The sequence below is a fragment of the Dendroctonus ponderosae genome, unplaced genomic scaffold (genome assembly GCF_020466585.1).
Source record: "Dendroctonus ponderosae isolate FM_Combo_2020 unplaced genomic scaffold, Dpon_F_20191213v2 Dpon_F_20191213_1, whole genome shotgun sequence".
Lineage (NCBI taxonomy): Eukaryota > Metazoa > Arthropoda > Insecta > Coleoptera > Curculionidae > Dendroctonus > Dendroctonus ponderosae.
In genome coordinates, this window is record NW_026017110.1 from 7,012,712 (window position 1) to 7,037,175 (window position 24,464).

General features: G+C 39.7%; 1 protein-coding gene across 6 annotated transcripts in view; it reads left to right on the forward strand.

Annotated features, from left to right (window-relative positions):
- The window catches only part of LOC109533580 (mucin-17), a 36,062-nt gene that overhangs the window by 7,862 nt on the left and 3,736 nt on the right, over nt 1–24,464 (forward strand). The window contains exons 3-19 of one of the 6 annotated variants that reach the window (XM_048669471.1): nt 5,883–8,195; nt 9,833–10,000; nt 11,007–11,405; nt 11,459–11,644; nt 13,254–13,397; nt 15,851–17,479; nt 19,820–20,269; nt 20,391–20,492; nt 20,973–21,104; nt 21,160–21,546; nt 21,922–22,248; nt 22,311–22,394; nt 22,458–22,772; nt 22,827–23,120; nt 23,178–23,338; nt 23,389–23,686; nt 23,768–23,885. In XM_048669471.1, coding sequence (XP_048525428.1) covers nt 5,883–8,195; nt 9,833–10,000; nt 11,007–11,405; nt 11,459–11,644; nt 13,254–13,397; nt 15,851–17,479; nt 19,820–20,269; nt 20,391–20,492; nt 20,973–21,104; nt 21,160–21,546; nt 21,922–22,248; nt 22,311–22,394; nt 22,458–22,772; nt 22,827–23,120; nt 23,178–23,338; nt 23,389–23,686; nt 23,768–23,878 — 7,500 coding nt within the window. In that variant the 3' untranslated portion in view covers nt 23,879–23,885. Of the gene's footprint in view, nt 1–5,882; nt 8,196–9,832; nt 10,001–11,006; nt 11,406–11,458; nt 11,645–13,253; nt 13,398–15,850; nt 17,480–19,819; nt 20,270–20,390; nt 20,493–20,972; nt 21,105–21,159; nt 21,547–21,921; nt 22,249–22,310; nt 22,395–22,457; nt 22,773–22,826; nt 23,121–23,177; nt 23,339–23,388; nt 23,687–23,767; nt 23,886–24,464 lie in introns of those variants that run through there. The other 5 variants (XM_048669480.1, XM_048669482.1, XM_048669490.1 and 2 more) reach the window with 5 other exon arrangements.

Genomic DNA, 24,464 nt, shown 5'->3' on the forward strand with positions numbered 1-24,464 from the left:
CATTTCTATGATATTTTTGCTAGTAGATGATCATCTGTTGAGGCTTGAAAAGAGGCAATAAAGAAACTTAGGAAGGTTACATTAATTCGCCGCAAACAAACCAGGATCTTTGTAGTTTGAAGGAAGCGCAAAAAACTTTGCAAGATGCGCAAAATATAAATCAAAATATCAAGAAAGGTGTTTTTGACACACAAGGTCACTTTGAAGACGAAAGTGAGGGAACTTTGGAGGATTTTATCAAATCAGCGCTAAACGGAAACGAAAGCAATCAATAAACTTGCAAAACATAATGACAAAATTTTGAAAAACACCAGTGAAATAGCGCCAAATAGGAATACAGTCAACTTTGAAACTTCATGATTTAAAGGAAAAAATACAGAAGCAGTTTTATTTGAGATGATTTAATTGGAATATTTGGAAAGTAAAAATTAAATAAATTAGGAAAAAACGATGACTGGAAATAATAAAGTTAAACAACGTTGGAAGATGAAAGGAACTGAATTTATGCGACTATTGCATAAAACTGTTGAATTTTTCGCGCTTTCTCACCAAATCCAATATTGATGAGCTGAAAGCGGAAAAAACTTGACTTTTTACTAGTCATGAACGATTAGAAAATTTTCATCTTTGACCGACTTCTACTGTATTTTCACACGATTCCCAAAAATACTTTAAATGCCTGCTGGATTTATAAAGAGATTATTCAGTTTAATGACTGGGTCACGAATCTTCTGAAAAAATCGAGATTACTTGATAGCTTATGTAAGTGCGTGTGAAAGTGAGCAACGTTTTTGTTCGTTTTAAGGAAGTTGAAAAAAAACTGACCAAAAGCCCAGAAATACTTCGAAGGAAAGTGCATTATTTTCATGACAAGGTTACAACTTGATGCAATAATAAACTAGTCGAACGGAACTTTTTACGCAATCGTCTAATGAATTTTGCTTGTATTGTAGATCGTTTATTCCATCTTTATTAATTCCTTGGGAAAAACTATTGAGTGATTTGCTTATCGGCTTGTTCAGGGCCGCAAGCTCTTTCATGTAGATCACTGAGGTAATTTCTATGTTTGGCTTCGATCAATATTAATCTCGAGTTATTGACACGCTGAAGAATAGCGAATATTTCCTGAGATTCACTATGTCAATCAAGACGTTTCTTCAAACTACTCAAAACATTGATTGAATGGATTCATCAACGATAATGGCTGGCACTTAAAAAAATCGTTCCAATTCCAACCGCAGACGGTATTCAGGCAAGAATGTATTTCTTGATAGTGAAAGCAATTTCGTAATTTCCCGTTTTTTCGCTTATTTTTGATCTGTAAACGTTCAACTTTGATTGATTTCACTGACTGGACAATAAATATTTGCTTTGCGGAACTAGATTTGATTAGATATTTGAGAAAAATTTCGTATCTCTACGTGAAAATTAGCAGTTCAAAGACAATGATTGCAAATCCTCAGAATTGGCAAGTTTTTTTGGCTTTCAGTTCACAAGTTTAAAGGTTCCCACTTTTCCATTCTCTTGGCCCTAATTGAACATGACTCGTAAAAGTACAGAAAATTGCCTTCCTCACTAGATAATCAGCCAGTTTATGTCGGTACCATCTAGATTTTAACGCTTTATTGCATAATAACAGCAATAAAACTCGAAACAGTCGAATGGATGGAAATGCCATAAGACGATCACTATATATATGAAAGTGAAGAGGAAACTGTTGCTTTTCAGCATCCTAAATGCCAACGATCTTAATTATTAAATAAAGTTTTGATTGAATATTGTAAAGCTGTGCCATTTGAGGCGAAGCCTTTCACATTACTCCTTCAGAACGATACAAGAGTGTAATTATATGGCCAGTCGTCCTTCAGAGTTCACGCTATGTACTTTTTTCCTGAATAATAAGTGTGTCTACTTTGAATAAATGGTAATCTGGTGCATATTCTCGGTAGAAATCATGATAAAAAAATTGTTTTCACAATATAGTCCAATTAACATGGATTTGTTTTTTAGCGGAAAATTGCAACCAATTTCCTGAAATTCTTTTGTTCAACTGCAGTTTTCCAAAAACGAATTGAAATTTCTCTTCCTGTTTACGTGGAAGAAAAACAACTTAAAAGTCGGAAATCTTTTCCGATATAGAAAGCTGTATAAAGCGCACTTATTATCGAAAGCTGCAAATTATTGAAAGAAAATCCAAAACTTAATCAATGGCACTTTTCAACTGCATGGCACTTGATTATAAGATTTAGTGGTCGCTTGTTTAGAAGGATTCGCTTCTGTGGACACAATTGAAGGCATGACGACTCTTTTTTCATTCCGAATTATTGTCGGTTTGGTGATAATAACGGCTTTTTGTGTGCAACGTGCAATCAACGAATCCTTTTGTGAAATCAGCCCATAATTTCTAGTCTTCCGATCCAAATAGTCGTTTATGATTGAATGGTTAAAAAAACTGATTTTTCTAGTTTACAGCAAAATGATTCAACAAAACCGGAAGCAAAATGAGTGCAACAGCATGTTTTTTACAAAAACGAGTCTCTAAAGAAATTAGGTTTGGTCTTTCCACTAGAGCCAAATACTTCTTTGTGTACTACCCTCACAAAGAGCGATGTTTTATTGAATTTGCTGATACAACAAGGCTTCTACGCCTTAAAAGTCCGCTTTTTATTCAGCTTAATTATGCGATACTTTGTTGTTTTATTTGGAAAATGTTGATCAATTCTCCTCAACCGTACATTCATATATACTGCTTACCTAATTGAAGAATGGTCGTTTTATCTGAAACACAAAAATCGATTTTTAAATTAGTTCAAAGCATAAGTAGATCGGATAAAGGAGAAGAACATTTTAAATTTTGGAATTGAGAGTGGGATTTTTGCTTGAGCTTATTTAGTTTTGCGCCCAAACTGCTGCCAATGTCCTTTCCCGAGACACATTGATTCAACACATTTCGTCAATAACCTAGTTTTTCCCCAAATTCCCAATTTCACTTGAATTGCTTGAAATGCTTCAAACCAAGAAATTGGGAACAGTCAGTTAATTGCAGAAAATTGGTAAATAATTGCATTTCTGGAAAGAAAATCGGAGGAATTTTAAAACTTGGGCGTTTAAAATATATATTTTTAACGACAGTTTCATTTTTCATTTGAAGCCGAGGAGATTATCGCATTTGGTACGTGATAAGTTCCGAGTTTGTTTCCTCAAAAATAAATCTACTTATTGCAACCAGATTAGAAAATGGCTGTTTAACGTCTGAAAACTTTGGGACTTTGGGACCAACAGTAGAGCATTTGAGTTTTTTGAAAAAGTTCTTTTAGGCAAGCAATGATTTCGGGGATAAAAATATGTTGACTTGTACTGGGAATAATGTTTCAATAAATGCCAACTGGTAATTCCAGATTAATGCCAAAAAGACTAAAAAAAGTTGTTTGAATAACCTGAGGGTGATCTACATCGATTGTTCTCATACTTGCAAGCCAGTACCCATCAAGGTCGACTTCTGTCCTTTAAGCGACTTCTCTGGTTTAATTAATTTTTAATAAGATCAAAATGAACGGATTTAAAGTCCGGGTTTAGTGTTCACTTGAAAAAATCAACGCATTCTGCATGAATCTCGAACGTTATGGAATCGACGGTGATTACGAAAAATGATCACGTAATGAAATCATGCTTCCAACTTCTTGCGTGGCGGCTTTACAGAAATAGGCGCACGCTATAAGTAAATACATTATCGCTTGTTTTTACTCTATTTAATAACGCTATTAATATTCAAGCAAAGCGCAAAACCGCTCCTAATTTGAGTCTGTTTCATTCGACTTCCTATTGTCTTTTAGCTAGTAGAGCACAAATAATGTTGAATAAGAAAGAAAATAGATGGAGGTTTTACATTGAAAGTCAAGGACTTCTCCAAAGGTTTGATCTAAGTCTTCATTAGCTATTTCAGGTTTTATTTGGGCAATAATTTTGAGCAGGATTAGCATAAAATGCTGCTAACAGTCAGCTAACTAGCCCAGTTTTTCACAATATTATGCGATTACAGTTCCATGACAAGCTAATGGTACTGGGTTCAAGGCTCCGCAATATTGTATCAATTTTTTTATGGCACTGCATGTAAATCGAGTCTTTTGCAACTTTGGCGCTGTGGCAATCAAGAAAATCGTTGCGGTTCGGACAATCAAACGGGTTAATCAAGGAAGATTATGTAAAACGAACAAGTAAATGGGTATTTGATTAATTATTATATCATGAGATAGGTTGATCAATCGTTTAACTAGCTCGAGCGGTTGTCTTCGTGGTCTCGGTCCAAATCGCGAAAACTACCAACTTTAAACAATTAAATCAGGTAGTAAGCAATTTTGCTAGTTGCTAATTTGAAGACTTTTTAAAGATCAATTGCAGCAACTTGGGAGTACAAATTGTAAAATTTTCTTTAAATTGATACTAAATTCTTATTTTTCTCTGCTGGGTAAACAAAAATATAAAAATACATATAAATTAAAGTTTTCAGGCACATGCTAGCTTTCTTTAAAAAAATCGTAACTCCGAATATGGACCAAGTAGGATCATAAAACTTTTACACGATTGACTCGATAATTGTGTTTGAAACTTTGGAAATGTTGGTAGCAATCGCGCAAAGGCCTGATTTTTTGCTGCTTGGTAAACTTTAACGTTTCTTACTCATACCGAGCAAGTATAAACTTGAGACTTTCACAGCAATCTGCTCTATATATAAACACGGGCTTAAAAAGTAATGTCTTTAGCCCAACACCTACTTTTCAAAAATTGGTAACTACTAATTCGCGCCAAGTAGGTATATAGTTGAAAGTTTTGCAAAATCTAGTCTAAGCTTCGGTCTGCAAAATCCCAATTTTTTATTGTAATACCACTTAAATTAGATTTTTTTTCGTTGTTTGAACGGTGGTCAAAAATAAATCATTTCAGCCAAATGCTTTCTTTAAAAAAATTCTCGCTGGGTATACAAAGTGTACTTTTAAAGGTGCTTAATCAATGGATAATGCGTTACTGATATAGAAGTAAAATATGAGTCAAATTGTGCCAAGCGTAAAGAGAGCACAAATAGCGACAGGCACACCCTTATTAGTGGCACGCCTTACTAAACCCGCAATGCGCCTGTGCAGATATCAATTTAACGACGGCACTATTAGTGCCATAGCATGGCTGCAATGTGTGTCCCATATCTTTCTCAATAACATTTTTTTTTCATATTTTCCCGTTTTAAGGCTTAACAAGGACACGGCAGAAGTGGAACTTGATGGTGTCTGCCTTGGAAGTTTAAAGCAATCGATGCAACGACGTTTTTTAATGGTTTTTGGCGTAAATCTAAAACTACAAGTGTACGTTTATTGAAATATAGTCCTAATCTAATTGGGAGCAATGTTTTCGTTGTAACTAATTAAAACAGAAATTAATTAATTGTTTAGACCACTAAGAATATTAAAGTTGCCAATGGGGTCGACAGTTTTTAATTTTAAGAACATCGGCAGAGTTTGCAGAGCAAAGGCCCGCGGGTTTAAATAAAAATAGCTGCAAGCGGCTTGTTCGCTCTGCGTCTCCCACATAGATTGGCAACATTCGCTAAACACCCCAAGGTTAGCAGAACCCCCAATTGCCGCTTTTGACAAGATCGATAGTTTTTCACTGAACCATTCTAGCTGAAACCCAGATAAAATCGTTAACCGATACCGATTTTGATACTTTCACTATTAGGCAAACACCCGAACAATTTGTGGACGCATGTACGAGACCTGCATTGGACCCCAGCCACGATATTTGCACAGGATATCGACACATTTTTTGCCAATTTCGCGGTTTAACAACGTCCTAGATTAAAGGAATTTTAGCAAACCAATTTTGCGTTTCAGAATGAAGAACCAGCGCCAAGTCGAACGCGAGGCAGAGCGCGCTTTTCTGCGGCCGAAGTTCTTGCAGAACAATCGACGCCAGCCACCGCCAACAGGCGAGCTTCCACCAGGACAAGAATCCATTCGAATAATCCCCAAGCTGCAGCTGAACGGCGTGCCCGCCCTACGGAAGCGCCCAGATCTTATGAAGTGGAAGAAATCAACAACGATTCTCCAATAGATTCATTCAGGCGACAAAGCAAATCCAGGGTTTTAACTGAAAGCCGATTTGAAGCCCCCAGTCGAAGACCTGCAATAGAAGTGTCTTCAGCAGCTGTAACTCCTGCAGTTGCAGATATACTGCCAGTGGATGAGCTGGGATTTGGAAGCACAGCTAGAGCCATTCTGCAAGCTAGAGGGCAGACTCTTCCGCCTAAAACGACCACTCCTGTAGTGGATGAAGAATATCTTCTGACCAACTTTGGGAGCACCATTCGCTCTTTGGCTGCCGCCTCTAGGAGTGCTCAGGCTTCTTTTGCTGGCAAAAGCAACATTCCTCAGCGAGCCACTGTGCTGCGCTCAGAAGCCCCCATTCTAACCAGAGAAGACTTGCGTAGCTCTGCTCCTGTTCCATCCGTTAGAGCAAGCCCAGAACGACTTGCTCCCTCCCGATCTAGACCTGGAAGCAGAGCAAAACCAGTTGAAGTTAGACCTGCAGTTGAGGAAAACGTGCGAGCTCCAGCTGAGGAACCAGAACCAGTGCAAGGACTCAGCGAGGCAGCTGAACTAGTCACAGAAACACAGCCATTGGAAATATCAAGTGAAGCACAGCATCTGCTGGAGGGAGCTGGTGGGGTCTTCAGCGAAGAAACCTCCACCCTCAAGTCGACAACAGCGCAGCCAAATCGGGTAGTCTCTAAAGGGCGCAGACCATCCCCCAGACCGAGCGTAGTTGAGTATTCACCAGCTCCAAGACTCAGATCCAGAGTGACTACTAATAGAAGACCTGCACAGCCCAGCGGGGAAACATCTTCATCCAGACCTCGCTTTAGCAGGAGGAAACTGGAAGACTCAATAGAAGCAGAGAGCAGCTTTCGAGGCCCTGCAGTTGCCACAGTGGAGCAGTTTGAGGCCGCCACTTCCAGGTCGCGCCCAGGTAGGAAAATCGACAGCAAATTTGAACGCGTGCCTGTAGACTTAACTCCTGAATCCACAACCGTAAGAAGTAGAAGCTCTGGAAGAAGAGCAACTACTTCTGACCCTAGTTCAGTTGAACGCTCCAATGTGGGGGAAAAGGCAAGTAGAGGGCGTGCAAGGTCGAGAACTGAAACCCCTACTGCATCAACCAGCCGATCTGCAGGAAGACGTGCTGAACAAAGACGCCCAACGGAAACGCCTAATAGCAAACCGAGTAGCAGTAGAAGAAGGGGCGGCAGTGAAGAAGGCAGCAGAAGGGCGACCAATGAAGACAGAAGCTCTCGGGAAAGGTCAACCACCAGGCGGGAAGGCTCTTTAGTTGAAGCCCCAGCAAGGCGAAAAGGGGGCCAAAGCAGGTTTGCCACGCAACCTCAAGAGGCGCCGTCATCAAGAAGTAGAAACCCTGCCCGTTTGGAAGAATCTGTCGAAGACACCACGGTGTTTTACGGCGAAAAGTCTCGCAGCACCGACGCGCCTGAAACTTCGAGTTCGACCACCACCACAGCTAAGTCAGCAGTTGAAAGGAAGCCACTAAAAGAGAGTTTTAGATCGAGAAGCCGGTTCCCAATTTCCCCTCCGATAATCGACGAAACCAAGCTGGAGGTGCTTCCGTTGTTTGAGCGGGAACCCAAATCACTAGTTTCAACCCGATCTAGAGGTAGAGGCAGATCGAGCGTCAGTAGAAGAAGCAGCGTGGATCACATGCATGTGAGTGCAACGGAGAATGATGTAAAATTCGTGGAAAAGCCCACAACCAGCGCATTTTCCCGAGTGACCGTCACAAGGGCTGAACCAGTGGAAGCGAGTACTGGTAGAGCTCGACTGAGCACTCGGGTTACTTCTTCGACTGAAGCGCCTAAATCCTCTTCACCAACCCCTGAAACGACAACCCGAGCAAAAACGTCGCCAAGAATCAAGGAATCAGTGGTTTCGGAAGTGAACCAGGTCATTTCCAAAAGCACCATCACACGGAGGAAGAAGGTTTCGAAGGCTAAAGCAGCAGAGATGCTGTCGAGAGGAAACAAGAAGGCTGAACTAAACCCACAGGAAAAGAGTAGGAGTTCAGAGGAGGATGTTGGTGAGGAGGACAACTACCCTGAACCATTCAAGGCGCTGATCCAGGCCAAGAAATCTAAGGTAGGTTTGAAGCGTTTTCTTAATTTAAAATTCCCGGCGTCCTTGAACCAGCATAGTAAAATCAACACAAAGATGTCGATGGCCCATTCATTGTTACCGTCTTCAGCGTGTTTTCTCGGTCACGGTCTTGGGATCCAACGAATACCCCAAGGAAAGAAAGCATTGTCTCAGACTCTCCTCATGTTACGTTAGGTAATGCCGATTAAATTGCATTTGAACTTTATTGTTTGGCGCAAATCGATTCCGTCATCCGGTACTTTCTCATCATTCGATACGCAAAATTGATGGCAATGGTTGCGATTCAATCAGATTTTCGTTCGTCAGTAAAGCCGGCGCTTAAACAAACTGGTCCGAATCAGGCCTCAAGCTGCTAATGCAACAGATATAATTGTTTCTTAAATTGTCTAAAAATTATGAACGGTTCGAAACCACCGTTAACTGTAACAAGAAATCATCGGCTATCGCAATATCAACATAAAATTCGGCTATTTGAATAATATTCTTTCCTCATTATGGCTTTATTAATTTCTTTACTTTGTGCAACCGCTTTTCAATCGATTTCCTTAGGCCTAAATACCAGAGCGGAAATCGATTTTTAGCTGTAGAAAATTGCTCAGTCGTAATTAATTTAAGCTACACAAATGCCAATTTCAAGCTCTCGAAGCTTTTACTTTCGCGATTATGCGGATGGCAAAATTAGCCGGAAGCTGATATATAGGATGACTTTCTTAGCCATCACTTTGCCTCTACTAAGTGTCTTTGTTTTAGGGAATTGAAACCGAATGGAAATGCTGATAAAATTTTCAAACACCAATAGAAATCCTCAATTAAGTTTCTAGACAAACAGCTTTGAACTCAGCTTTCAAATCTTCCATGAAATTTTCCATTAAGGCTCTAATTCTCGATCTTTCCTCAACCTTAAAAGTGGACTGTCGTGTTTAGTGGCAATTTTCCATCATTTTCTCAACATCTTGTATTTTACAAATAGCTTTTAACTCAGTTTTTGAAAAATGTAATAATCTTTTCAAGAATGAATTAAAATTTCCTATTGAGGCTTTATTTCAAGTTATTTTTTCGACTTTAAGAGCAGCTTTAGTGGCAATTTTCTCAACATCCTATATTTTACAAACAGTTTTCAACTTTAAGAAAAAAACTTGATCAAATTTACAAAAGTTTTCAGTTTGAAAAGTTTCAATTCTTGATTTTCGGTCAAAGTTAGGAGCCGGCTGTTTTGTGTTAGGAGCATTTAGTGACAATTTTCCAGGATTTTTGTCCACATCTTGTATTTTATAAACATGTTTAAACTTAGCTTGCAAAACTTTAATCAAATATTCGAAAGCAATGCAGTATTTTCAATTGAGGCAAAATTGATGATTTCTTCTTGATCTTAAGGTGCGTTTAGTAGCAATTTTGCAGCAGTTTTCTCAACATCTTGTATTTTATAACCAGTTTTGAACTCAGCTTTAAAACCTTTAATCACATTTTCAAAATCTCCAATGAGAGTTCAGAGTGTTTTGTTAAGAGCTTATATTGTCACATTTGCAGCACTTCCTCAACATCCTGTACTTATTGTTTTTGCATCTTTTGCTACTTATTCTTCTCAAGTTTTCTACAAATGTTTTCACTTTTATGCCTAGGGTGAAGTGAGACCGACAAAACCTTCACTGAAGAGCTTTACGGTGACCCCCAAGACCAGCACCACGGAAAAACTGGTCGTGACTTCTACTGTTTCACCTAGATCTTCACCTTCTTCAGCACGTGCCATCACTGGAATTCCTAAGAGGTCGCAAGATATCAATGAAATCGTAAGTAGCATTTCTGCACGATTTAGGTGGCGCTACATATTTCAACTGAAGACACAAAGGATTGGGAAATTAAAATGCGAAGATTTGCTGCAAACAACACGAGGACCTAAAGTGAGCTTGAACTCTCTGGGAAGAACGTGGAAGAGGTTCTGCATTTTTTAATATTCCCCGACTAACAAGGGTTGAGAAGAAGAATGGACGACATTTGATTCTTCCACTCGTCCCATTGAAGGCAAAACTGCAAATTATCTAGCAACTATTTCCAAAACTCGTGAGCGCCACTTTATTTAATGGCATCTAATGGCGTGTCACTATTCCACTTTTAATGGCTTCAACGGGAATTTATGTTGCAAAGTGAATTTTTAAACGAATTAATTGCATTTGCTTTTCATAACTAATCTGAACTTGCGGATTATTACGACACAATACAGCCAGCAGCAAAATTATGTGGGTTTAAACTGCTTTGTCAGTTATGTAATGGCTAAGATCTTAAATTTCTCAGAAACTTATTTAGGTATCCGAATATTCTCAAATCCGCCTCTGTTTCATTAAAGCCGGCAGTCAATCGCACTTTCCTTTCATACAGTTCAATTAATAAAACTTGTTTCTGGCACCGGCAATTTTACATTGTGCTGTTGAACCAGTTTTCGCTTAAAGTTTACTTGTTTAATTGCAATATTTGTTGGTTTCATTATGTTACGTTTTTTATGGAAGGCCAGTCGGTTCACATAAATCAAACGACTAAATTGAAATTTTCTTAGAATCCAACAGCTTTTATTAATCCATGCCAAAACGCTTTGTATATGTAAAGATGCTTCAGCTTTACCCCTAATCTTTTCCAAGATGAATCCAATTTTTCCCCATTGCAGCTGCGAGCAACTTTCAATCTCAGGCACTGGTTTCGAACCTGCTTTCGTCAAAACCTAATTGATTTCAACCCGCCAGAATGAATGGTTTTTGGTGTTTCATTGTGGTTGATACTTCAGAATTCCTACTCTATTTCTAGATAAACGATAACGATAACGAGTTGGATCCTAAACCGAAGCAACCATCCACCACCTCCACCACTCCTCGACCAACTCGGCCTCGTCAATTGCCAAAGTTTTCCGAAAAAAACGCCAAATCCAGACTCTCCACCAAGCCAACATCGGCGTCCCGCAAAAGCTACGCCCCTCGAAACGCGGTTGACCATCAAGTGAGGAGAAAAACTCTTCGATCAACTGCCAGTCCTCCTCCTACCACTCCACTCAGTGTGGTTACTAAAGAAACCAAGTTTTCGGCAAAGTTCGTGAAAAAGGAAACTGATGGTTTGAGTAATGGGAAAACTGTGGGAGGACCACAACCAAAGGGGCTCTACAGTAGTAAGCGGGTGGACAAGGAAGTAGAGGCGATTGGAGTAGCTCAGGTTAGTTTTGGGGGTTTTTATATGGAAATGATTGAATGGGGTGGGTGTTGTAGAGCCCTAAACCGGTGCAGCCAATCAAAAAATTCAACACCAGCAGATACAGTTCTAGATATCGTCTGGACACCTCTAGCAGAAGCTCGGTACTAAAGTCAACTACCAGTGCTCCGTTTTACATTCCTACTATACCGACTCCTGCCTATGTGCCGACGGTTCCCACACTTAGGCCACCCGTAACACCCGTAAGTACCACTCTGGGTTCCAGTTTAAGGAAGATAGGGACTAGTTGATAAGGGAAAAAATAAAATAGTACGCCTTAATAACGATGATTTTGTATTTCTAAGGAGAGAGTGATATGGTACGATCACAGACCATTTGACTACACCTGGTATTAAGTGAGAAAATGACGGCACACTTTTTAAACCGACACTGCAATTCTGGATACACTTTTAGCGTTTAGTTCAGGAGACACCTTTTCTGGCCATCTGACTGTTGTACAAATTGGGGTAGTTTTGTAAAGGTCCAAAACCTTTGATCAGTGATCAGTGTTTGCCAAAGGCGCTAAAGTTTCATACACATGGGTTTTGGATTTACATTGCCATTGCACTAATTCTTGTCTTGTTCATACCCATCATACAAACCTCATTTAACCGTCCACTGTTTCGACTAACATGATCTAGTTTTACTCTTAAGGTGTACTATTTTATTTTTTGTAATAAAGCAATTTTGAGAAACTCAGATATTTGTGTTTAATTGTACTGTTCTATTGTACATACACGGCACATTAATAACTGTTTCGCACTTATTTTGCACCATTTACTCGGTTTTGGCGTAACCACAATGGTTAGGAAGGAATTTAACTTTTTTCAGCATGCGTACACTTTTCATAGGAATTTCACATTTTAGTCAATGACTTTGATATTTAGTATACATTTTGCAAATTTCCCATACCGATTAGAGAGCAGAACTTGGACAAACACAATGCATCTGTCAGTAATGCCGTAATCGATCAAAAGTGGTCGTGGCAAAAACAGCCAATATTCACGCGAAAAACTGTAGCAAATTATTCTGCAGTTTGTTGCTTTCTCTAAAGTTTTTCGTTGGTCTGTTGGCTTTGTTTAGTTCTTTGTCTGGATTGTTTGAACAATGAATAATAGGTTTCTTTTAATCTTTCTTCGGGCATTTTTTACCAAACGCTCAGTTTGCGCAATTGTTTGTTGCTTCTTTCATCTCATTTTCTATGCTAGTTTTCAGCTTGAATTTTGATGTAATCGAGCTCTTCAATCAAAAGAGGGTGAAAATTACAGAACATTTTCTGCCTCTTAATTTTTTGGATGGGAATCCATGACGATCTGAGGTTTCCCATCTAGCATGAGCGTGGTGCATCTTCAGAGGTCACGGCTTGAAGCAAGCAATTTCCCATTCTTGCGGCACAAAAATCAAAAACATCCTTACTTATAAACGATTGACCATAAAGTGTACGCATGTTTTCCTATTAAACCGCCTTAAAGTTCTTGAATCCTTTTTGAATTTAACAATATCTCAAACCGGGTTGATTCGCTTCTCAAACTTACTAATATCCTAGCTAGAGTTAGTTGATTCCTCTTGAATCCTTCCTTGATTTACTGATAATACTTATACAAATTTGGAATGGTTTTTGCACTTTGAGTTTCTACTGTCTATACCGCACATTCTAACGTGGGGGGATTACCAAATAAACCACACAGCCCAAGACAACCCAACCAAAATCAATTCCATCCGGTTTAGATTGTTAAGTTCGACAAAGGATCAACTAAGCGTTTTTTCCGCAATTTTTTATTGATGATTATTTTTTTTGACTGACACTTTCAGGTGGATGGCGTCGTTGCAGTTACAGATGATGATCTGGGCGTCGAAGTGATCAGTTTTGATGATCCAGTTAATAGCATTGCATCGGCCGATTTGGTTAATGGAGAGTTTTTGACCACCGATAAAAATTTGAAACTCACTGCCACGGTAACTATAAAAAGAAACTGTTAAGAGTTTGATTGTTTTGGAAAGAAAACTTTAAAAGAGGTAGGTGTGGAAAAGGAATCTATAAAAGTGACTAGAGAAGCGCATTATGTTATCGGCTAAATAAATATACTGGGTGTTTGCTAAAAGCTCGTACTCAATTTAACTATGTAATTCTTGGTGCAAAATCAAGTTGATGCAGCGTTGATTGCTTATAGCAAAATCTTCACTAAACGAACATTTCTATCAAGTTTTCAAGAAATCGTGTCAGGAAGTTGAAAGTTTTCGATTTTTTGAGGATTTGCAAGTGAAACTTTTGTGGCGCAAGTTAGGAAACTGATTTTTTTTATTCTGATTCCGTTTCCATCCCAAATGAAGTGAACTTTTTTATAATTGTACCCACTTTCATAGTTTTACTTTCAGTAAAAATATTCTTGAAAGTTCCATTGATTTGGAAGCTTCGAATGTTTATTTAGAGAACTGCAAGTTGTGCCTTTTAGGGTCATGTTGGATTTTTTTTCAAAAATCAGGTTATCGTCTTTATGCAGCTATTTTTTAAATTTCAAAAGTTAATCAACTGGTTGCACAGTGCGAAAAAATAATATCAAAGTCTAAAGTTTTTTGGAAGTGGGGCATTTTTTCCCAAGCGTTTGCAAATGGAACTTTACTGGTTCAAGTTTGGAAGCTGCTGAAAAATCAAATTCAACCCCAATTCAACTGAATTTTCTTCCAGTTGTACCCTCGCATTTTGGTTAATTTTTCGGTAAATTTCGTATTGAGTGTTCCATTAATTTGGAAGTTAAGAATGTTTATCCCGTGATTTATCCGAGTTGCGCTCTTTAGGGTCAGGTTGGGAAATTTTTCGAAAAATCAGTTTCCACTTCAATTGAAATAATATCATAAAATCTCATTATCTTACATATTGGCTACACTGTGCGAAAAAAAAAGATCGAAATATTTAGGCAGAGCGCCATTTTTTCCAAAGTGTCTGCATTTTGATTGAAAGATTTTCTGGTTCAAGTTTGGACGATGCTGAAAATTCAGTTTCAATTCAGTTGAAGTGAAATTTTTTCCAGTTATACTTATTTATGCTGGTTATATAAGCAGTAAATATCATATTGAAGGTTCGATTAATTTAGAAGTTTCGAGGGTTTATCTAGGGATTTGCAAGTTCTGCTTTTCACGTTCATGTTAAAAAATTTTCAAAAATCAACTTTCACTGCGACTGAAAAAATATTATGGAAACTCATAAATTTATATATTAGTTACACAGTGTGAAAAAATTATATTAAAAAAAACAAGGATTTTGGAAGTCGGTAATTTTTAACGTCGGCAAATTAAACTTTTTGATTCAAGTTTGGAAGGTTCCGAAAATTGAGTTTTAACTGTAATTGCAGTCAACTTTTTTACTATTATGTCTCATTGTTTTGGTTGTGTTTTCAATAAATATAATATTGAAAGTTTTATTAATTTGGAAGTTCAGAATTTTTGCCGAGAAATCTCTTCCACTTCCAAGTGCCGCTTTTCAAGTTGCCAAGGCATGTTTAAAAATCAATTTCTAGAGCGATTGAAGTTATATTTTGGAAATTTATGTATTTTATACAACGTTTATAAAACAAAGTATTTTGAAAGTGGGAAATTTTTTCTCAAATGTTGGCAGATTGAACTTTGCTGATTTAAGTCTGGCAGGTGCCTGAAAGCCAAGTGTAGATTTAGCTTCAACACCAATTCAACTGAAATGTACGGAATATTATAGTTTTACGTATTAGCTAAATAGTGCGAAAAATAATATCGAAGCATAAAGACTTTTGGAAGTGGGCCGTTTTGCTCCAACGATATGCAAACTGCTCTTTTTTGGTTCATGTTTGGGACCTGCTCAAAGCTCAATTTTAAGTCCAATTAAAGCTGTTGTTTCGCCTATGGTCTCCGCAAATATTAAGTAAAACTACTCATTAGTTTGGAAGTTTAGAATTGTTTACGAATGATGTGCAAAAGTTGGGCTTTTCAAGGTGAGGAAGTTCTCAACCGATCAGCTTCTGCTCTGTTCAATGTGAATTTATATAAAATGGAAGCTTCGTATTTGGGCTACACTGTGCTTAAACATCAATGCTCACTAAAATCGGAATAAACTTGAAAAAAATATGTTTTTCTGGTCAAAAACTAGCTTAGCAAAAACGCTCAGTTTTGCGCCAAAAATACACGGATTTTCGGAACTTGTACTTTCGATCAAAATACGGCAATGTTTCTGTACAAGATGAGATTTGCGTCTAAATTTCAAAAAAGCAAACAGTTTGTTAATGCCTCAAATCAAATGCAGAGCGTGATTGCCTCGAAGTAAATTTGTCATCGTAACAAAGAAAAGTTCCTTTTCCACATCTTGTTTCAAACGCTTTTAGAACGTTTCTTTGGAAAAGAATCATGCATCTGACAGTTTCTTTTTATTTCTCCCTCCCAAGGCAAAGGATGGCACCACGGAGAAAGCAGTCTCGATAATCGAGCGAATAATCAACTCGATAACAATGATATCGACCACGGAGGCCCCAAACACATCCACATCCAATCTTCCACCATCATCACCTAATGCAGCGTCGGAAAACTCGGCCATATTGAAACTGGCCACCAAAAAAACGACCCCTAAAGACAAGACCACACCCGACATTCAGACAAACATTATCGAGACAATAACCAGCGAAAAACCGACAACAATTATCGAGAAAATCCGTAGTTCCTTAACGGCGATCCAAACGAACGAAGTAGGTACATCGAATTTGAATACAGTAAGCAGTTCATCTACTACTCCGCTGTCCACTGTAACTAAATATTCGGCCAAATTTAGGGGTAGTTCTGTAGGTACTACTGCGCTTCCTGCACCACTGGCTTTGAGCACTCCCATCAATCCGTTGACCGCGTTTCCCGACATTGACCAAAACGAGGTTCTAGAGAAACGCACCATTGGTAAACTGTTAGATATCTTGAATGGATTGGTTTCAACCAACCCGCCGGCCGATCAAAACGAAAACCTTGTGGTTGTCACTCCGAAATCTCCTGGCTTTGTTTCCACCACGTTTTCACCACAAGAACCCATCGAAGCTGTGACTTTTGATGGGTTACAGCCTCGGTTTACTGATGTTTCCACTGCGGCTTCTCTTGTTGTAAATACCACACCTCTCACTACTTCTACTGCTGCCACTACTGTTACTGATGTAAATACCGAGTCTTCTACTTTAACGCAAATGGAAACTACCACTACTCCCGCTATTACAACCACTGCTGGTGAGAGTGGTAGTGAAACCACTTCGAGCTTACCACTTACCACCACCACTGATTTACCCACAACCACTACCACAGCTAGTGAGTCCACAACGGTGCCAACTATTCCAATGTTCCAAGTGAGTCCGGGAAGTGTTTCAATTTTCTCAGCTAATGACCTGGTTAACTCAGTAACTGTTGATGATAACTTGTTTAACACCGTCACTATCGCCGGTAGAGTAGGGTTTGATAACAATCTGCTAACGTCCACTGAAACGACTGAAAGTGCCACTACAGTGGAACCCAGCACCAGTCCAGGGCTGCCCACCACAGATATGGGAGTGACTACCCTCATACCCACTGAGGGAACGACTGAAGTCGACAGCAGCACCACCCTAACTAATACTCCCGATTCAACCACCGTAATTCTAACCACCACTACCACCAGTGCTAAACCATCCCCCAGGTCTGGTAGAATCCTGTCGAGTGACGTGGGCGAACCAATAGGAAACAGCCTGGACGTTTCCACACCATCCACGACCACTTCTACCACTCCTGACTATTTCATATTTGCAGTTCTAAACAATAACACGATTTTACGTAAACGGCCTCCCACCATACCGAATAAGGACACGCCCTTCATAGTGGTGGGGCTGTTTCCGAACAATACGGTTGTTAGGAAGTTCCCGAATGGAACGTTGGTTCCAATGGACCCCGTGATAAAGGTTAGGGGCTTTGATATCAGGCCTAATCCCCCGCCCTTGGTCGAAATAACAAGTAACCAAGTAACAGATACCACCAATGGAATGACTCCCCTGGACAATAATTCAGCTACGGTATTCACCCCTTGTGTTGTAGAGAGTGGGAGGTGTAAGGGTGGGCTGGTAGAGGTTGCAAAATCCGCGAAAAGTTCTGGATAGTTTCCGCTATCCAGGGCTTTTCCAGTTCATCATAGTTGTAGACGATCATGGTCACCAAAACACTCGGATTCCTAGCCAAGAAATTCGGTTCCAGCTTTTTTCGCTTTCTCTGCACGCTTACACACCGACTTATTTATTTTATTTGTTTAAATGTTTGTTATTAATTGATTTTGTTGGTGGTTGATTGTTTGGCTTTTTGTTTGCCTAGTTTGGTGCTTTGTAGCGTGTTTAATTGATTGGTACTCCGAGTGGAAACGAGGAAAAATGCGATTTTGCTTTTTAAACAGGATTCACATAAATAGAAATAATATATTTTAATCTAGCAACAGGCCTGAGCGAACTGAAATACAGAGCGTTAAATTTTCCATTTCAATTTTTATTGAAATTTTGTAAAAGTTAAAATATCAGTTTTTGGAGGTGGAATTTAAACGTGGATTTAATTGCGGCCAACATTCCCAAAATAAAATGTTTTATTACTATCAATTATGGAAGATTTTCAGATTATGAGGTCGTCAAAGACATGTATTTTGTATTGATGTTGCGATATCACGCACGGCTAGCATATTCAGACGTTTCACGTCTTTTAAAGCAGTTGAAATGGGACAAAAACGTCGACCTGTTCGGATCTAAAGTTTCCAGCCAGTTTTTCAATGAATTTGTTGCGTTCCTCCCTTTCTCGAAATTAAATTGATGTATAATTGGAACCATTTTAAGAGAATTATGTGTTTGGGTGCTCAAGAAGAAAAATAGCGTCTACTTAAGATCTTAAACGTCCAAAAACCGCTTAATTTGAGCAAAAAACATCGATTTATTCGGATCTAATTTCCATCGTGTTTTTCAATGAGTTCGTTCCGTTTCTCGCTTCTTTGGAATTAAATTAATGGTCAAGTAGAACCATTTTAAGAGAATAAATTTGCAGCCCGTTTTTTGAGCTCACATATTGCTTTTGATCCAATAAGCTCTCCAATATGCAAGAAACCGTGCTTGGGTGTTCAAGAAGAAAAATACCGCCGACTTAAGATGGCAAAGGTCCAAACACCGCTCAATTTGGGCAAAAAACACCCATTTATTCGGATCTAAAGTTTCCAGCGAGTTTTTCGAAATGAAATTGAAGTACAATTAGAACCATTTTATGAAAAATAAATTTTTCTGACAAAATCGACACCGACCCTGCATGCGCGTTTTTTGAGCTCAATATATTGCTTTTGGTCCAATAAGCTCTCAAATATGCAAAAAACCGTGTTTGGGTGCTCAAGTAGAAAAAGAGCGTCGATTTAAGATTGCAAACGTGTAAACACCGCTTAATTTGGGCAAAAAACATCGATTTATTCGGATCTAAAGGTTCCAGCTAGTTTTTCGATGAGTTTGTTGCGTTCCTCGCTTCCTCGAAATGCAATTGACGTACAATTAGTACCATTTTAAGAGAATGCAGAAGAAGAGAATGAAAAAATCGACCTCCAACCTTAGGAAAATTTCGCATGCGCGTTTTTTGAGCTCAACATATTGCTTTTGACCCAATAAGCTCTCCAATATGCAAAAAACCGTGTTTGGGTACTCAAGAAGAAAAATAGCGTCTATTTAAAATCGCAAACGTCCAAAAACCGCTTAATTTGGGCAAAAAGCCTGGATTTATTTGGATCTAAAGTTTCAAGCCAATTTTTCAATGCGTTCGTTGCGTTCCTGGCTTCCTTGAAATTAAATTGATGTACAATTGGAACCATTTTAAGACAATTAAATTTTTTGTGAAAAATCGACCTCCACCTTTAGAAAAAATTGGGTCAAAAATTGGAATTTTGCATGCGCGTTTTTCGAGTTCAACATATTGGTTTTGACCCAATAGGTTTTCCGGTATGTATAAAAACGTGGCTTCATAGTGGTGAAACGTCTGAACAGGCCAGCCATGTATGCTATCGAAACGTTCATACCAAACACATCCTGTGTATATCAAATTTTCAAATTCTGCTTAACAAACTGAACGTCTGTTTTTTTACATTAAACGATTGAAATTCGGCATATTTCATGGATAAAAACAGTAGATTTTCACTCTAAATTGCTAAAGTAAACCAAAATACTTTTAAAAAATTAGGTCAGTCACCATCAGAAGTAAAAAATCAATTTTTCCTCATCTCTTAACATTCATTCGCCATTATAACAGCCTGGGTTACAGCCATTACCATTGATTACTGCTTGATTAGCTGCAAGTTTCGCACCTATTTCTGCTCACATTTCAACATGGTTTCCTTCTTTCTCTTTTAGGTTGAATCGAACCGAATGTCTCGTTTGCTTGCAACTGAACAGCAACCAACTTCAACTAGTATTGTTACAGTTTCTGCCCCATCAACTACAACTCTTGCCCCATTAACAACAGCCAGTACGACTGTTTCAACCAGTACAGTTTTGCCAAGTACTTCCACTATGCAAACGGCTAGTACTACTGTAGAGCCTGGAGTGGTGCGCATAATGGCAATACCTGGGGAAATGCGAATAAGCAAAGCACTAGAAACCACCACTCAGGCAGAATCCAGTACAACCCAGCCCAGTACAATGGCAACGAGCACAATGTGGCAAAGTACTGAAACGATTCCGCCAACTTTAGGGGAAATTCTCAATGGCCGAACTGTAGATGCCTTGAACAATCTGATCAAGTTAGATGCAACTTCCACAACCACACAGGTTCCTAACTTTAAAACTTTGCAAGTCAATCAGGTGAGGAAAGGACGTTGTTAGCCTCATGCGTGACTGCGTCACTTTAAGAACTTTCTCTTTCAATTAATTTGATGAAATTGTTGCTTAATTTGCTTAAATCATCCCATCACTTTGTCGACAGTATAACGAAGTACTGAACATACAGGACTTGATAAATCGCAACAACGGGAACGTTATTTATCGTTGGAAGCCTGTAACGAAGGCCGAATACAAAAGTATCAAGGCAAGTGAATGGATACATGGATGCAATCCTCTATCGGGCCTCTAATTGGTTCTTTCGAACTAAACCCACTAAAACCTTAATTTCAATTGCGACCAAATGTAGAGTTGTAGAAAATCTCACATCTGACTTACCGACTGAACTTACTTTTTAGGAATTTACTAAACACTGACACTAGCATTTAGTTGGTTCCAACAATCGCATGATTTGTCCAGGACCAGTTCACATTTAAAGAGGGCTCCAGTTTATTTTCAATTTCCATTCAATTTCAGCCATTTTTGAGGAAAATAAGCTGGAGCATCCCGTAGAAATCCATCCATTCTTTACATCATTGACTCATTGCACGCATAACTTTCTCGTAACAATATCCCTAATTAAACTGGTGCTGTAGTTGGGTTCAACTATTCAGGGTAGTAATGGGCGGAATCGAATTCAATCAAATTAATCGAGTATAAAGTGAGTCAGATTTTCGTTTCTTTTTAGAACTCTTTAGCTCTTAGTACTGCTGAACCCAGCACTGTTACCACACTCCAAACTAGTGAAACAATGGCACCATTTACTTCACCCATTCTGAGTACTGAAAAAACCACCTTTGTACCCACTACAGATGATTTGGTAAGCTCCGTTCTCCGTTTGTTTGAAAACCCTCATCCACATGTTACTGTTACAGCTCTTTACCTCTACTCTTATGTCGACTCTTGCGCCTGCAAGCACCACCACTCCAGAACCAACCACACAGAGTAGCACCACAACCACTTCCACCACCACTACCACCACCACAACTACTACCACGCCTCGGCCGACTACGACGACCACAACAACCACAACAACTCAGAGGCCGACTACCACTAAAAGAGTTGAAACCACGACTAGGAAACTAATGAGCACAACTGGCTTCCCTTCGTTTACTCCTTCGGGTATTTTGCCCACCTTTTTGACTACGCTATTTCCCAATTTAATCCGGGGAACGATCAGTCCTCAAGAAAACAGTCGACCAGTGGATGTTTCGAACAGCCTCTCGGACAGATTTGAGGTTTTAGCCGCTGCTGGAACCACAGTATGTATTTGGTTGTTTGCAAACGCTGGGACTCCACAACAATTTCAGGAACAACTGAAGAACCATCTGTAGAAGAAGAAACTAATCTAGGATTTATTTCATCTTAAAACCAACAAACACCCTACATATTGATCAGGGGGTTGTCAACATTATTAACCACTACTAGCAATAATCTAACCTAACTCACTTCTGTTTCTCGCACTGGATTAACAGTAACTGTAGCACTTTTAGCACCTTTCTCCACTTAGGTTTATCCAGGCAATATTTCAGTCAGTGGGCAGCGGACGTGTAAAACTCAGAATTGTTGTGGGGTTCTAATTGGGTACTCTCTACTCAAATCAGTTCAGTTGTGAGTGAATTTGCAATTTTTTGTAGGCCCGACCCACAGTGATCCTTTCACAATCTCCCTCAACGCAGAGGATTTCCACCACTACCCCTACAACCACTACCACCACCTCTACCACCACTACCACGACCACTACCCAAGCCCCTCCTCCTACGACTGAAACGCCCACTACCACAACTCCTAAACCCAAGCCGGCCAGCACCAAAGAAGACACAGACAAACTGTTCGAGGAGCTGAAGAAGAGCGGCAAGCTTAACAACCTGAATGAAGAGCAGAAGAGAAATCTGGCGGAGATTGAGAAGATTGAGAAGGAGCAAGCTGCGCTATTGAAGCAGCTGAGTTTGCTAACAACAATGGTGAGTCCATTAGGACTTTCTAGGAAGGGAAGTTTTGGCTACTTAAACATGACTTGTTTCAGTTTGCGCCCCCGAACGTCCGAGCGCCTACTTTGTCGCCTATGCCCAATCCCCTAAGTGCTAGCAGCAGCAGCTTGGCCAATAGGGTAAAATCAACCTCCTCCTGAAACAACCTTCACTCGTTCACACCTTCGGTGGCTTTCCCTTAGGTAATTGCAATGGCAATGGAGCGGGATCGCTCGCGCTCCATGACAACCACCCAGGAGCCTCAAACTACCACTAAGCGCCGCCCTAATTCCATTCAAGATCAGTTGCCGATCACTCATGTGGAGGACGCCACCAAAAAAACCACGCCTTCTTTGGAGGATATTTTGAAGCAATACAACCTGGATGGGTTGTCAACCCCCGCTCCATTAACATCCACGTATGGGAAAACCGATGAGGCACTATTGGCTGCTATTTTAAAGGAGCACGGGATTGGCCCCACTACTCCCAAAATTCTGGGGGAAAGAGTCAAGGAGGCTGTAAGTTAATGTGGTTGTTTCCGGGACATAGTGGGCAGGTTTGGAGTTTTCCAGGGAATTTTTGAGGAAGCGCCCACCACCAAGAAGCCGAAGCCCAAATCCAGACCGATTGCAACCACTTCCCGACCAGTAGGAGGCAGATTGATGCAAGGGCTTAATTGGTTGTTGGACATCTTGGATCCTCCCACCACCAAGAAGCCCACAGCCAGGAAGGCGCCTTCCAAGCCAGCTGCGTCCAAACCAAATGCTGCAGATGATGAAATCTTGTCCAATCAGCCCACTAGAATCACTCCAATGGTGACGGCTGCACCTGTGACTAAACCCAGCCTGACTCAGGATGAAATCCAGGCAAGTCTAGTTGGTGGGTGAATTTCCCATCTATCCATGTGGTCGATAATTTTATAGGGGTTGATCAAGCAACTGGAGGCAGTTCAGAACGACCCGGACGCCGCAGATCAGCTGGATTTTTCCAAGATCAAAAGCCTGCAGAATTTGATCAATGTGAATGAAGGCGTTCAGGTCACTCACACTGGGCAACATGGAGCTACGTCCAGAGCCACGCCTAGGTAGGCAATTTGAGGAGAACACGCCCAGTAGTAACTCTCAGCTATTTAAGGCCGCCTAGAGTGAGATCCAGCACTGAAAAAGATCGATTGTTGGCTGAGATCAATCGCAGGCCAAAAGCTTCGACGATTTCAACGTTGAGTGTCAGCAACAGTATTGATGATGATGATGAAGATGAGGATGCGTCTTCAATATCAACCACAACCCGGACTCGTGTTATGCCTCCGGTTAGTCTCAATCCCATTCCGGGGATTGATGATCAAGGCGATTCCATGATCAGGAGTAACTTATTAACTGCCGCTGTTAACGTTACCAGAGCCATATCTAGCTTTTTAGGATCCGCGATACAAGTGAGTTGAATGCAGAATATGGCTGTTTTTGCTGGTTTTTCCGTTGATATTGCCATGATTTCTGTGATTTCACCTTTGCAGGATGCCGCTCAGCAAGTGAGAAGTGCGTTTTATACCGGTAGTTCCGGTGTTCTAGGTGGACTCTCTTCCGGTTCCAACCTGTCTAGCATTGCAGGTGCCAGTTTTGGCTAGATAGACGGTAAATTGTAGATGGATTTGCGATCATTTGCTCATCACCTTCTATTTAACTGCATTCGCTGTTCTTCTCAGGCATCTGCTAATCTTCCACTTACGTCTTCTTAACTCTGACTTGTGACTCAGATTGGTTGGTCAGTTCAGCTTATCATTTCATCTGATTTTCGTTTTATTTGGTGTCAAAACGGCGAACAAAACGCTGGGTGTTTTCTGCTCGTGTGTTAAATGTAACTTTCTTCAGGAAATTCATATATTTTCCGCAAAATTTCAATTTTGTGGCGGTTTGGCTGTTGAAGTTGGGCGGAAAGTGTTTTGCTTTGTCGGTTTGTGTCGCAATTGTTTAACAAATATACCGAAACCTTTGAAAATTGTTCTATGATGAAACACTTGAAATATGGAAAATGAAAAAGGGTTAACTAGGCCAAGTAACAATAAAGAATTCTTCAAATCAACTTTTACAGATTTATGAATATTTAAAAATTTGCAAAAAAATCCCTGATTATGGGATTAAACCGAAACTTTTGGGGTACGCAGAAGCAATCTTTGGCTTTGAAGTAAAAAAGCAAAATTAACTAATTTCTTT